The sequence below is a fragment of the Thalassophryne amazonica genome, chromosome 10 (assembly GCF_902500255.1).
Source record: "Thalassophryne amazonica chromosome 10, fThaAma1.1, whole genome shotgun sequence".
NCBI lineage: Eukaryota > Metazoa > Chordata > Actinopteri > Batrachoidiformes > Batrachoididae > Thalassophryne > Thalassophryne amazonica.
Window position 1 is genome coordinate 20,801,105 of NC_047112.1, and position 15,956 is coordinate 20,817,060.

Genomic DNA, 15,956 nt, shown 5'->3' on the forward strand with positions numbered 1-15,956 from the left:
TTTCTTCAGACAAGTCAGAGGATGATACATGAACATTTCCAAGTCACTGAATATGTCTTGAACATTATTTCCATCAGTTATGAAGAAATACAAACAGTATGGCACGATACGGTAAATCTGCATCGAGTAGACAGTTCTCAAAAACTGAGTGACTGTGCAAGAAGAAGAGGAAAGCCACCCAGACAACCCGGAAGAAGTTACAGGCTTCTGTGGCTGTGATTGGAGAAATTGTGCATGTTTTTCATTGTATATCCCCAGTGATACAGCTTCATGATGAAGTGGTACAGAGGAGGGTTTTCTTTCACCAAAACATTAAATCTAGGCTTGCATCTCAGATGTCCATTCTGGCAAAATTGTAGCTGAAATTTCAAGTCTTCTTTTTAGTAAAACCCTCCTCTATGACTGCTGGGATAGGCTCCAGCCCCCCACTCCCCCCCATGATTCCTAATTGGAGTAAGCAGGTATGGAAAATGGATGGATGCACAAAATATCAAAATATTAAGATTCAGAAACACAGACCAGGCAGCTCCAACATGTTTTGCAACTCTCCCTGCTGCACCCACAAATACTCAACTGACTAAATTGGGTGTAATCAGCCAATCAGGAGCTAGGAAACTCCAGACCTGATCACTTAGTCAGTACACAAACGAAGTTCCCACCCCGAGTCACACTGTCAGGCCTTCAGAAGAGCTTCCACAGAGAAAGGTAATGGATGCACAGCTGGAGTCCGAGCTGAGCTGCCCTGAGGACTCTTCACAGAATCAGACTGAAGACCTGCTTGGGTACTAGGACCATCTGCATAACAGCTCTTAACCACCACAGACACCCTGCTGCTTGGTACACTGGTATCCGGATCACCTACAGGACCCTCACCCGGTCTCTCGTATTTGTCCATTATTTCTATCTTTGAAGAAGCTTTGAGGTCTTGACCTGTTGAGGTGTTACTGTTTTTATTCTTTTGTTGTGTTGGTAGGGAACTGTGTATCAGTCCTGCTTGGTCTTGTTTGGTCTCATCACAGTCATTCTGGACCTCCACCTCTCTGCTTTGCTTTGATTTTTGCCGTAACGTTGGACAGAAGTCATTATGATTGTCTTCAGAGGATGGACGACTCTTTATAGTGAAGTGGCAGAACTGGAAGTCGTGCTCGTACAGAGGCTTATATTTATACACGGGCACAAAACCGGATGCCCCGGCACTGGCGGAGGTGTCCTTACTCTGGGGTTGGCTGTGGAGACTGGGAGACATGGACAACGATGCAGGTGAGAAGGTGGGGACGAGGACCGAGGAGGAATAAGAAAAGTCTCCATGCAGTTCTCTCTGTCTCAATTCTCGCTCCATCATCACGTGGTCCAGCTCCTTGTCCGCAAAGGCCCGCCTCTTCCTCATCCGGGTGCTGATGGCTGGACATGGGAAGTGGGATTGGTCTTGTGATGCCTGCTTTGACCAGCAGGCGGCATCATCCTGCAGTGGCACAGTTGCTTTGAGCCCTGCATTGGGGAAACAAGTCATCAATTAATTCCTGTATGATGGCACACTTTGAGGCTAATCATTTTAATTGCTCGGCTGGTTAGTGATTTCATTTTTGCTTTCGTCTGAAAATCAAAAAATGGCCATTTACAAAAAAGAAAAAGCCTGCAGCAGGATGTAAACCTTGGCCAGTGGGAATTAACATAGTTTATTGCTGCAGTGATGGATGGATAAATTAAGTGCATGTCATCCAAGTGTCAACACCGGCAGTGAGGCCCCGAACAGATGTAGTCATAAATGCATTTACACGTACAATGTGTTTATTTGGATGGTGCACTGTCCAATGTGTATTATTCCCTTCAGTAGTAGTAGTGGTGATAGTCATTATTCAGTCTCATTGTTTTAACTCATCAGGAGACAAAATGTTGGTCTCTATACTAGCCTGTTTTTAGATATAAATATTTTTGGTTAATTTTTTTGGCCTGAATGTCCTCTGGCTGTCGGGGGAATAAGGCCTATTGATGACTACACGCTGCTCCTGCCACTCCTGCTGGCCTCTGTGTTCCATCCGGGTGCTCCAGCTTCCTCCCACTTCCAAAGACATGAACTGACACTAAATTGGCCGTAGGTGTGTCTGTCTGTGTGGCCCTGCGATAGACTGGCGTCCTGTCCAGGGTGTACCCCGCCTCACGTCCTGTGTCTGCTGGGATAGGCTCCAGCCCCACCCAGTGACCCTTAATTGGAGTAAGCGGGTATACAACCCCTGGCAATAATTATGGAATCACCGGCCTCGGAGGATGTTCATTCAGTTATTTAATTTTGTAGAAAAAAAGCAGATCACAGACATGACACAAAACTAAAGTCATTTCAAATTGCAACTATCTGGCTTTAAGAAACACTATAAGAAATCAGGAAAAAAAAATTGTGGCAGTCAGTAATGGTTACTTTTTTAGACCAAGCAGAGGGAGAAAGATATGGACTCACTCAATTCTGAGGAATAAATTATGGAATCACCCTGTAAATTTTCATCCCCAAAACTAACACCTGCATCAAATCAGATCTGCTCATTAGTCTGCATCTAAAAAGGAGTGATCACACCTTGAAGAACTGTTGCACCAAGTGGACTGACATGAATCATGGCTCCAACACGAGAGATGTCAATTGAAACAAAGGAAAGGATTATCAAACTCTTAAAAGAGGGTAAATCATCACGCAATGTTGCAAAAGATGTTGGTTGTTCACAGTCAGCTGTGTCTAAACTCTGGACCAAAAACAAACAACATGGGAAGGTTGTTAAAGGCAAACATACTGGTAGACCAAGGAAGACATCAAAGCGTCAAGACAGAAAACAAAGCAATATGTCTGAAAAATCGAAAATGCACAACAAAACAAATGAGGAACGAATGGGAGGAAACTGGAGTCAATGTCTGTGACTGAACTGTAAGAAACCGCCTAAAGGAAATGGGATTTACATACAGAAAAGCTAAACGAAAGCCATCATTAACACCTAAACAGAAAAAAAAACAAGGTTACAATGGGCTAAGGAAAAGCAATCGTGGACTGTGGATGACTGGATGAAAGTCATATTCAGCGATGAATCTCGAATCTGCATTGGGCAAGGTGATGATGCTGGAACTTTTGTTTGGTGCCGTTCCAATGAGATTTATAAAGATGACTGCCTGAAGAGAACATGTAAATTTCCACAGTCATTGATGATATGGGGCTGCCTGTCAGGTAAAGGCACTGGGGAGATGGCTGTCATTACATCATTAATAAATGCACAAGTTTACGTTGATATTTTGGACACTTTTCTTATCCCATCAATTGAAAGGATGTTTGGGGATGATGAAATCATTTTTCAAGATGATAATGCATCTTGCCATAGAGCAAAAACTGTGGAAACATTCCTTGCAAAAAGACACATAGGGTCAATGTCATGGCCTGCAAATAGTCCGGATCTTAATCCAATTGAGAATCTTTGGTGGAAGTTGAAGAAAATGGTCCATGAGAAGGCTCCAACCTGCAAAGCTGATCTGGCAACAGTAATCAGAGAAAGTTGGAGCCAGATTGATGAAGAGTACTGTTTGTCACTCATTAAGTCCATGCCTCAGACACTGCAAGCTGTTATAAAAGCCAGAGGTGGTGCAACAAAATACTAGTGATGTGTTGGAGCGTTCTTTTGTTTTTCATGATTCCATAATTTTTTCCTCAGAATTGAGTGATTCCACATTTTTTCCCTCTGCTTGGTCTAAAAAAGTAACCGTTACTGACTGCCACAATTTTTTTTTTCCTGATTTCTTATAGTGTTTCTTAAAGCCTGAAAGTTGCCATTTGAAATGACTTTAGCTTTGTGTCATGTCTGTGATCTGCTTTTTTCTACAAAATTAAACAACTGAATGAACATCCTCCGAGGCCGGTGACTCCATAATTTTTGCCAGGGGTTGTAGAATATAATGAATGTTTTGGCAGCAATGTGCTGGATAATGCACAGCATTATGTTACAGAAACTACCCAGAAAAAAATTCTGAGTTTCCAGTTGCCAATGAATGCAGCATAAGGTTAAAGAATGCACGAGTTGAGGGCAAATTGTTGCTATATACTGGGGGGAATTGTAATTTTTTGCAGCTTTTTTCTGGTTATTTTAGTTTATTTATTTATTTTAAATCCATATCAAAGTTAAAAAAGTTAACGATAAATTTACATGTTGAAAATAAAATAATGGGACATTGTTTTGTGCTAATTTACAGTATTTTTAGGGCACCACAACTCCTGGATTTTTTTTTTTCCAGTTTAAATGATTAAGGCAAATCCCTGGCAGTGAAGATAAAGATGATAGAAGATAAGATGAATAAAAATCCAACATTATGCCTCTCTGTCTGATTTCACTATTCATCATTTCAGACCTCAGTGCTGCTTTTGATACTGTTGACCATAAAATTTTATTACAGAGATTAGAGCATGCCATAGGTATTAAAGGCACTGCGCTGCGGTGGTTTGAATCATATTTGTCTAATAGATTACAATTTGTTCATGTAAATGGGGAATCTTCTTCACAGACTAAAGTTAATTATGGAGTTCCACAAGGTTCTGTGCTAGGACCAATTTTATTCACTTTATACATGCTTCCCTTAGGCAGTATTATTAGACGGTATTGCTTAAATTTTCATTGTTACGCAGATGATACCCAGCTTTATCTATCCATGAAGCCAGAGGACACCACACCAATTAGCTAAACTGCAGGATTGTCTTACAGACATAAAGACATGGATGACCTCTAATTTCCTGCTTTTAAACTCAGATAAAACTGAAGTTATTGTACTTGGCCCCACAAATCTTGGAAGCATGGTGTCTAACCAGATCGTTACTCCTGATGGCATTACCCTGACCTCTAGTAATACTGTGAGAAATCTTGGAGTCATTTGTGATCAGGATATGTCATTCAAAGCGCATATTAAACAAATATGTAGGACTGCTTTTTTGCATTTACGCAATATCTCTAAAATCAGAAAGGTCTTGTCTCAGAGTGATGCTGAAAAACTAATTCATGCATTTATTTCCTCTAGGCTGGACTATGGTAATTCATTATTATCAGGTTGTCCTAAAAGTTCCCTAAAAAGCCTTCAGTTAATTCAAAATGCTGCAGCTAGAGTACTGACGGGGACTAGAAGGAGAGAGCATATCTCACCCATATTGGCCTCTCTTCATTGGCTTCCTGTTAATTCTAGAATAGAATTTAAAATTCTTCTTCTTACTTATAAGGTTTTGAATAATCAGGTCCCATCTTATCTTAGGGACCTCGTAGTACCATATCACCCCAATAGAGCGCTTCGCTCTCAGACTGCAGGCTTACTTGTAGTTCCTAGGGTTTGTAAGAGTAGAATGGGAGGCAGAGCCTTCAGCTTTCAGGCTCCTCTCCTGTGGAACCAGCTCCCAATTCAGATCAGGGAGACAGACACCCTCTCTACTTTTAAGATTAGGCTTAAAACTTTCCTTTTTGCTAAAGCTTATAGTTAGGGCTGGATCAGGTGACCCTGAACCATCCCTTAGTTATGCTGCTATAGACTTAGACTGCTGGGGGGTTCCCATGATGCACTGTTTCTTTCTCTTTTGCTCTGTATGCACCACTCTGCATTTAATCATTAGTGATCGATCTCTGCTCCCCTCCACAGCATGTCTTTTTCCTGGTTCTCTCCCTCAGCCCCAACAGTCCCAGCAGAAGACTGCCCCTCCCTGAGCCTGGTTCTGCTGGAGGTTTCTTCCTGTTAAAAGGGAGTTTTTCCTTCCCACTGTAGCCAAGTGCTTGCTCACAGGGGGTCGTTTTGACCGTTGGGGTTTTACATAATTATTGTATGGCCTTGCCTTACAATATAAAGCGCCTTGGGGCAACTGTTTGTTGTGATTTGGCGCTATATAAAAAAAAAATTGATTGATTGATTGATCATTTTACTAACGAACTTTTCTTTTTCTTCTTCAAATGTGACTTGGTAGGAAGTTTGTAAGAACCTATAAAACATATGTTTTGGGGGTTTTATTTATTTATTTTTTAAGGGCACAAGTGTCACGTAACTGTCAAAAAAAATGCATTTTCACACTGAGTTAATATTTGTCACTGCTGACCAAACCTTAATTTAAAAAAAAAAATCTCTAACCAGATTAGTCCCATTAATTAATCTCTGATGTGAAAAACTAAATGTGGATATTCATTGGGTTTCCATTTAATGACACATCACAACTTGTGCACTAAATGAGGTGAGAGTCATAATGAACAAAATTAAATAAGTCAGAAAAAAACGATGACAAACAAATGAGCTGTGGCATCAAACCTCACAATGCAGTAAACCAGAAGTGTGTGTGTGTGTGTGTGTGTGTGTGTGTGCAAATGGAATTGAACAGAATAAACATAAAGGGGTCCAGGTCCAGTTTTTAATCATCATGCAGCTCTAAAACTGAGACATAAATAATTTGAATCTCAATATCAACATTTTACAAGACAGCAAATGAGTTTGAGCGGCCCTGTACAGATCCCTCCCCACCAAAACCACCTGATTCTTGGGCAATACTCACCTTTCATATGGCAAAAACATGAAATATTAAATCGGCTTTAAATGTTTAATTTGTTCCAATGAACACAGCCTTGTACAACTACAACGTAGTAAAAATCAATAAAGCCTTGTATTTTTTGTTACTGTGGGGTGGTGGTGGGGGTGTAGGTTAATGAGTTAATTAAACTTTACCCTGCAGGATGCTTTTTGCCAGGAGGCTCGGCTCGGCTGCTCGGCTGAAACGCTGATACGTCGTCCGGTGCAAAGGAGCTGCACATCTGACTCCCCTCTTACCCTGAGAAGAAAGTAATGAAATGTTAGAACATGATCAATTTATACTGAGTGAGTTTCGAAGATGAAGGAATATTTGGCTTTATGCCAGTTTATTAAAGAAACTCTAAGTGACTTTTGATATGAACAGGATACTTTAATTTAAAATCTGCAGGTATAAACTTGTCAATTTGAGCATTTTTACAGTAAATCAGGTTTTGGTCCTAAAAAGAAGAAACTTTTTCTTTTTTTTTATGTTATTGCTGGTCATCTCATGGTTTAAAATATTAGTCAAAGTTGACTTTTCTGTTTCAGACCTGCCACACTGGAGTTTGTATAAGCTTGGCTGCAGGATTTTGTTTCACTGGAACATAATCCAAATGTGAGCTGAGAACACTCACGGAAATTGAAATATTGACTTTAATTACATTTATTTTGTCTGCAGCATCCACAAAACTGGATTGTTAGTTTAAATCAAAATTAAATTTGTCTAACTTGATGAACTATGTCTTATAAGAAATTTTGACTTAAAGGTGTATTTTAAATAAAATGAAGACAGAGTGAACGTAATGTGCATAACTCGATTCATTCACTTTCCTGCACAGTGAGAACATCAAAATAAATAAATAAAAATAGCAATTAGAGAGCAAACCTCCTCCAAAACACTAGTTTCCAATTCCATAAATTTTCACCTTGGAAAAAAAATGTCCAAGCTCAAAATCCTGTTAGAAGTGGCTTTTCATAAGCTAAAATATAATACAAAATATAGATCAAAAGGGCTTTTCAATGTTAAAAATAATCAAATATCAGTTAAATCCACAATACGAATCAGATGTGGATCAACCTTAGTCTATTCATTGTGTGCCAGTTTGCACCTCATTGTCACAATGAGTGATTGAGGTACTTTTGATTGAGATATAATGCGAACTGTACACCAAAGGGGCTTTTCCACATTAAATTCAAATATTCACAAAATCTACAATCTCTATCGGATCTGCATCAAATTTTGTCAGGTGATAAAGGATACCATCCTACATAACACTGTCAATATGAAAGAAATTTGGTCTTTTTTGATAGATTGGAATTTTTGAAAAATTGTTCAATGTTGGGAGTTTTCTTGACTTTACCCTTTGACCTATGACCTTGAAAACTGAATCAGTTCTTGCCTATCAGGATATGAATCTTCAGTAAAAATGTCATAATTATATATGAAAAACTGTGGGCTCCAGGCTGTTCACAAACAGGGTAAAACATAACCTCCTTATTACCTCCTCCAACTTGTTAGTGTTGGTAATAATCAGTCCTGTACCTCGATTTATTCGTTTTTCATATCCAGGGTTCGAATATTTGAAATTTCGTATGACATATTCGGTCAAAGATATTTCTTTCTAAAAAATAGACATTCCACACTGTAAAAAAATGTAAAATCTATGAAAATGTCAGAATTTAAGATGACCTGCTGCAGACTTTTGCACGTATTCAACTCCAGGACATTAGTCTGTGAATAGTTGATCAAATTAATAAAATAAATTAAAAAGGTTTTAAAAGTGAATAAACTTACAGTCTGGAGCAGGTTGCCTTCATTTTTTAAGTATTTTCTACTTTCCCTTTTCTACAGTGCATAATATTTCAAAGATTTTGCAAAAATAGAATATGATTAAAATAGGCAGCGCTAACTTTTTTGAAACAGAAATGAATAGAAGTGCAATATATATATATATATATATATATATATATATATATATATATATTATATATATTATATATATATATATATATACTATATATATATAATATATTGTAAACCTGCTGCACAGACATTTGCACGTATCAACTCCAGGACAAAGTGAATAAACTCAGTCCTGAAGCAGGTTGTCTTTAATTTTTAAGTATCCTCTACTTTTCCTTTTTTTTTTTTTTTTTTACAGTGCATAATTATTTAAAGATTTGCAGTTTGGAAAATAGAATATGATTAAAAACAGGCAGCACTAACTTTTTGAAACATAAATGAATAGAAGTGCAAAAAAAAAAATTGTAAATAATCACAATCGATTCAACGTGCATATACATAAAGTGCTCTGCAAACGTTTTGCCACATTCAAGATCTAAAACGACCAAATAAGTGACACATGTTGGTAAATGAGTAATTCTAGAGAAGTTTGTGTAAATAAAAATGAGACAGCTTTCTACTTTTAAAATACAGATAATTTTAAGATTAAAACTGGTTGGTTCATGGTTTGTTATATTTCATCAGATGTTTGTGATCATCAGCACGTCTTTGTGTTGTGGGTGATTTTTTTTTTTTTTTTTTTTTTTTTTTTTTGGAAAAAAAGGAGAGTTTTATAACGTAATCAAGATTCTTTCAAATGAAGTAAATTAAATGATTTTTTTTTTTTTTTTTTTTTTTTGATGGACCCAAAGAAAAGGATAAGAAGACATCTGACTTTGTGTGTATCGAAATTGTAGGTGACTTAAACCCTTTGCACGTTTATAATGTAGAGAGCCATAAGAGACTTCAATATTTAAAATGAAGATTAGGCTTCTCCTTTTTTTAAGACGTCTAAATGTCCTGATTAGGAATTTCAGGGGTTATTTTGCAAGACTGGTCTAACTGATGCGTAAACAGTGGATGTTAAAGTGGTTAATTTGAGTAAATCCAATTTTAAAATAGCCTGTCAAAAATAGTTTACACTTATAACTGAATCAGGTATTTATTGATGATCAAAGCCTGAACACGCCCCCTTTTAATATTCATTTTATTCCCGTTTGCAGAAAATTGCCACATCAAAGTGGCCTGAACTGTAACATTTCTAAACCAAATGGTTCCCTTGTGATATTCTTCCGTGGGCCCCCTGTCCGTGTCACTAACCTGGCGTGCGCCCTCCTCACCTCCGCAACCTGCTGCCGCCGGAGCGCGACCTGCGCGGCCATGACGCGCTGCCGCTCCACCACCAGCAGGCAGCATGCGCAGCGGCAGTCCCTCCAGCGGCAGAAGCGCTTGTGGCCTTTCAGACACGAAACCACGCCGTGGTTCCGACAGCGAGCGCATTTCGGGGTCCGGGTCATCTTGCGTGCTGGTTTCCCTGCTGGTGCTCCGGAGACGCTTCACTCTCCTCCGCTGGGCTGCCGCGCTGTACGACGCATCCGTCAAGATTACTTGCGTCATTTTCTTCAGATTTTAAGGTTGTGCTATGTCTGCAGCTGAAGGCCTCTTTCCAGATGAGTGGACATCTATGACCAGCAGCACTTCTAATCGGCGACGCATTCAGTGCCGTTTGCGTAAATTACGCACAAAATAAACGGAGTTAACTTCGGAATGCAGTTATCTTGCTGAAATAACTGTCGTTTTGTTGTTGTTTAAGCAATTATGCTGGAAGACAAATTGTCATTAAAACATACCGAGAGATGATCGTGATTTACGCGCGCATTTTCACGCGTAAAGGAATGAATCCAACGCTGCGTCATTCTCAGCACGGAAATGAACGTTTCCAACAGAAGCTCCTGCAAAGGCCGCGCGTAAAACTTTTTCCACCACATGCCAGCGTTGTCAGGGTGGAAACTCGCAACCAGCCGTTTTGAAAGGTTACGCTTCCCTCAGCTGCCCTCTGACGCTGTTTCCAGAACCAGCGCGCAGCAGACCGGGCCACAATGCCGAGCTCCTGGCCAACAACCCATGAGCAAAGATTCTCCCTACAAATCCCCGCACCTGCCCTGCCCACACTCAAAGATCTCAGCTTTCCAACTTTTTTTTTTTTTTTTGACAAGGCTACAAATTCACGTGTCACAGGCAAAAATCAAATCACAAACTCTCTGAACAATTTTCTAAAATGTACAATTGTGCGTAAAGGTACTTTAATGGATCTGTTATATATAGATAATGACTATCACTACTTGTGTGAAATGACTGGCAGGGCACTCTTGAGTGCATGGGTACTTTATGGGTAATAATGGCTCGTCACTATCCCTGACAACCAACAGAGGACACTCTCAGGGCAGTCACAAGTCTAACTTATGCCCATCAGTGATTGTGACAGAAGAACTTGCCTAACTAGAAAAATCAGAAAGATCAAATTCAAAATGGAACCCCTCATGTAATAGACACTATCCATGTGCTCACCAAATTTCATCAACATCCTGTTGCAACCTTTTGAGTTAAATGTTCAAATGTGCCAAATATTCTTCTGGATCCAAGTTAAAAAATATATTCTGGATCCCCCTCCAAAATGGAATCACTTATTTCCCAGATCATTATGTGTCTGCCTCACCAAATTTTTGTTGGAATCTGTTCACGACTTTTGAATATCCATCTAATAACCATAGAATGCCAATTAAAACATTACCTTCTTGGTGGAGGTAATTAGTTTAAAGAAATTAAAAGCGGGGAGAGGGCATTTGGAGGATGACTCGGCACCAAAATTCAGGGGCAACTCTTTACTAACACAAGGACAGTCTGTACAAAAAATTTCACTTTTTCAGTGACGAAATTTGATCAGATTTGAAGCTTTTGGCAATTTACCAGGATAGTGTAACTAAATGTGACGCCTTTAACTGACGATATAAAGAACCATAGTTGGCATGTGTGTTCACACTAACTGGGTAATGCCAACAGTGGCATCATCCACTTTTATGGTCAAGCTGAGGTTAGAATCATCCATGAACAACATGTGACTGCAAACAACAAACTGGAAACCCTCCTGTCCTGTGCACCGGCAACATTTCCTCTCTATTGTTTTGTGAATGTTTTTGTAATTGGTAGCATGGCCCAAGCAGAGGGTCACCCCTTTGAGTCTGGTCTGCTTGAGGTTCTTCCTTAGAGGGAGTTTTTCCTTACCACTGTCGCCTGTGTTCTTGCTCTGGGAGTTGGTAAGGTTAGATCTTACTTGTGTGAAGCACCTTGAGGCAACGTTTTTTGTCATTTGACACTATATAAATGAAAATAAATTGAAAAAATTGAAATTGAAACAGTTGAATTGTTGAATTGTGTTGCACTCCAGATGATGTAGTTTCTAGTACTGTAAATGTATAAACTGCTTTTGAGTTGGTGCCACAGATGGTCATATGAACCTCCTCTGTCACCTGACAGAGGTAATAATATAAAGGATTGCATCAGATCTTTGTGATGTCATAGAGTGAAATTGCACAATCAAATCTTTGACCCATCACTCCACCTGACCTTTTTTGCATCACAAGGCTGAGAGTGTGAAAGGTAAAAGGCTCTTCCTCATGCATAAATCTTGTCTCCACATTTATTTATTTATTTAACTGAGAGCCTACACAGAAACATTATTTAAATTTGTTTTTCTAGATGAGTGGGACTTCTACTGGTCTTCCTGGATCCGACACAATCGTTCATCAGGGAGTCTCATCCAGCTGGTCAAATACAGATCATCAGGACCTGCTGAGGTGAGGTGCAGTTACAGAGACATGATGTGAAATCAAATCTGACCCCAGTGCAGGCAGTGAAATGGCTGGAGAAGTGTGCTCCCTGCTGGTTTACATATGGCAATTGCCACCAGGGTACATATGAGCTTGAACCAGCAGGAGAAACACAAGTATCTTGATAAACGGTCTCATTTGTGTCAAATCACTGAACCACTGAAGTCACCCACATCACTTTAATGACAGGATCCACAGAGGCCGACTGTCTGGACCTGCTTTTCTCTACCGGATCTCTGAGCGTTCAAATTAATTTTAACACCACCTTTAGCCCTTGATGGCTAAATAAAGCAATTTCATGGTGTAGTGGAAGTTTTCCCAAAGCAATTTCAGTTGCAAAAGTCACATTTTGTGCGCTGGTGCTGCAATTGTCGCTTCTCCTTGACTATATTCTGACATTCATACACGCTCCATGCACTGTGCATATTTGAATTTGCAAATGTGGTGATTGAAACCAAATTTGCATGAGTGCACTCTAAATTCCACAAAGTCACACTGACTTTTATATTGTAAGAAGTTAGATGGTGATCTATGAAAGTGCAGCTGCCAATTCTTTTTCCTGATCAACACAGACTGGGTATTAAAAAATAATTAGATCAACATGTTTGAATGAAGAACTAAATAAGTTTAGCTGGAAAAAAAAAATGCATTTTGGGGAAAAAAAGCATCATGTACAGGAGATTTTTTTCTAGCAAAAAGAAAAAGCTGGCTTCTTTCAATGTTTTTAATGTACAGTATTTTAAACAAACCATTTCAGGGTGATTCTTTAACTACGGGCACTATTGGCCTTGTAAATGTAATTTCCACCACCCCATTGGCCTTACAATATAAAGCGGCCTTGGGGCAACTGTTTTGTGTGATTTGGCGCTATATACATGGTGCTCTGAGGCCCGAGCCCTGGTTCTGCTGGAGGTTTCTTCCTGTTAAAGGGAGTTTTTCCTTCCCACTGTTGCCAAGTGCTTGCTCACAGGGGGTCGTTTTGACCGTTGAGGTTTTTCCGTAATTATTGTATGGCCTTGCCTTACAATATAAAGCGCCTTGGGGCAACTGTTTGTTGTGATTTGGCGCTATATAAATAAATTGATTTGATTTGATGTCACTGTTATCTTCCATAGAACTACCCAAACAATCTTTCATACAAACTGTTTAAAGGGACATTACAGTGTTGTGGTGGAATTACGGCAATAGTGTGGGACAACTACATTTTGTTTAAAAAAATCACAACAGTTGTATGACATTGAATACCCCAATTATGTTTTTGATTATTTTACTGATATTTTATTCAGAGATATTTTAAACATTAGAAAAAACGTTTCTTTACCATTCATTTTTATCATTGAAGATCAAAAGTCTGGGTGTGGGACAAGCACAAAACTGTTGTGTGGGCCGCCAGAAGAGGAGTACTGCTGGCCCACCACCAGTGGGCGCCCTGCCTGAAGTGCGGGCTTTCAGGCACGAGAGGGCGCTGCCGCCACGGACACAGCCGGGGGGTGACAGCTGTCACTCATTATCTCCTGACAGCTGTCACCCATCTACTCTACAGCATCTCACTCCATAAAGACCAGACGTCATCTCCACCTTGTTGCAGAGATATCGTACTTCAATGGAGGGTAACTTTCTCTGCCTGTAGTAATTGATTCTAAGAGCTATTGTTTTGCAGCTGTCAACCAGAGGACCGGCGTGGGTCGCGACTGTTTCGTCCTACGTCCGTCAGATAAGTGGTTAAACAGACGCTGCACGAGTGTGTGTTAGAGGTGGAGGTGGCATTCCCACGGTTGTTTTACTGGGTGTACACACACCCACACTGACTGTCTTTATTCTAGCCAGCAGTACCAGATCCGACAGTCGGGGACGGTGATCACCTGGGCATTCGGGACCTTGGCGGCTCCAGTATTCACCAGGTCGGTGGCGGCGGAAATCGTGTGGTTCGGCTCTTCTCAGGAAGACGTCTTCTATCCTCGAGCCTGCCCACACATCACCTTTGGATTGACTGTTATCATATTCTGAGATTGTCTGTGTATTCGTTGTGCACCTTCACAACATAAATTGTTACTTTTTGGCTCATTCTATTGACCGTTCATTTGCGCCCACTGTTGTGGGTCCGTGTCACTACACTTTCACAACACAAAACGGCAATATCTGCATATAATGATGCTGAAAAAAGGTGAAAAAGTCATCATAGACTACTAGAACAAATTTCTTAACACACTTTCATTGTAAAGATAACTATAAAAGTGTGAAATTTCCCCTTTTTTTCTGTTTTTCATACAATATGATCAAAGGACATAATAAGTGCCCGTAGTCTAGAATCACCTTCAGTGTAAAAATCTAACGCCCCAAGTCTCAGCTGCCAATAAGCCCAACTTTCTCAAATATGAACTTTAAAATAGTAACCTGTGACCTGCAAGGAGATTTTTTTAACCAAGAATTTTTATTGCTTTTTCACGAAATTGGAACAAATTTTTGATGTCAAACTGAAATTTACCTTTGTCAATTTTTAACACCATAACTCCACTGCTTTCAGGTAGTAGTCCAAACTATACTTTTTTATTTTAATCTTTTTTAAACATATCTTTGTTATTTAAGTCTTCATATGTCACACATTAGTGTTTTTTTTTTATTTATGTACCCCCCCCCCCCCCCCCCCCCCCCCCACACACACAACACAACCAACCAACTCCAGAAAAGATCACACAGTCTTGTCTTACAAGTAACACAAATACCCAGATAGATAAAGTCTTGTTGAGCGTCCATCTGAAAGGTAACAACCCAGGGGGTAGAGTATGATTTACTTGGCTCGTGACATTGTGTCTGATTTATTAAAATTTATTTTATATCCAGACTGAGAATTGACTAAATTGATTTATAACCTTAAAGGACTGAGGTAGCAGATATTTCTGGTCTTGTAATAAACAATAAAACATCGTCTGCATAAAGATTGTATCCTGCTTTTGAGTAATTGATATTCCATAAATATTGGGATGAGTTCTAATGGTTTCATTTTAAATCTTTTTGATCACATGTGTAATGTGATAAACATTTATGTATGATTGGAGCATTTTTAAATGTTGAACCTACTTGGCTATTATTGGCACCATGGATGACCACCATGCATTTTGGTGTTGGCCATGTTATACTGAGGCTGGATTGTAAGTGTTGTTTTGTGATACCAAAATCCTACTTGGCCCATAGACTAGTCTGCTTGAGGTTTCTTCCGGAATCAAACATTGGAAGCCCCACCCTCCCAGTCACTGACATCATTGTACTTGCTCATGGAGTGGGTAAGGTCTAGAGTTTACTCGCATATTCAAGCTTTCAGGTGAATTATATCCCACTTGGTGCAATTGGTGCATCTTTGAAAATGGTGAACTATTTGGTTTACCGTCTGTCACACGCTTGCCAACACGTGAATGCAGTGGGAGAAGTACATATGGTAAGAGGACCGCTTGAATCAGCTATTGAGCCATAAAATTATGTAGTGCCAGAAGACGGGCTTCCCTCAACGGGCATAGAGCACCATCTCTCATTTGTATTTAAAATTTTTTTTTTTTAATGCTGCATTTATGTCTGAATTGTCCAAGTGTTATACAAAAGCAAAGTAGTTCCTTTCACTTGCAGGTGTTGAAATGAAGAGGACCTGATGAGGCATTGTGAATTGATACTGTCAAATGTTACGTTGTTCATTTGGTATGTCTACAGTAAATATGAACCTCATATATTGCCATTAGCAAAAACTGCTG

The 15,956-nt window shown here is 39.5% G+C and overlaps 1 protein-coding gene across 1 annotated transcript; it reads right to left on the minus strand.

Moving 5' to 3' along the window:
• Positions 1-456: 456 nt before the first annotated feature.
• dmrt2b (doublesex and mab-3 related transcription factor 2b) lies at positions 457-10,457 on the minus strand. The gene is given in 5 exon segments (XM_034179532.1): positions 457-1,488; positions 6,703-6,805; positions 9,670-9,861; positions 9,864-9,972; positions 9,974-10,457. Coding segments are annotated over 5 exon segments (1,257 nt in total). The 5' UTR covers positions 10,012-10,457; the 3' UTR covers positions 457-673.
• Positions 10,458-15,956: the final 5,499 nt, after the last annotated feature.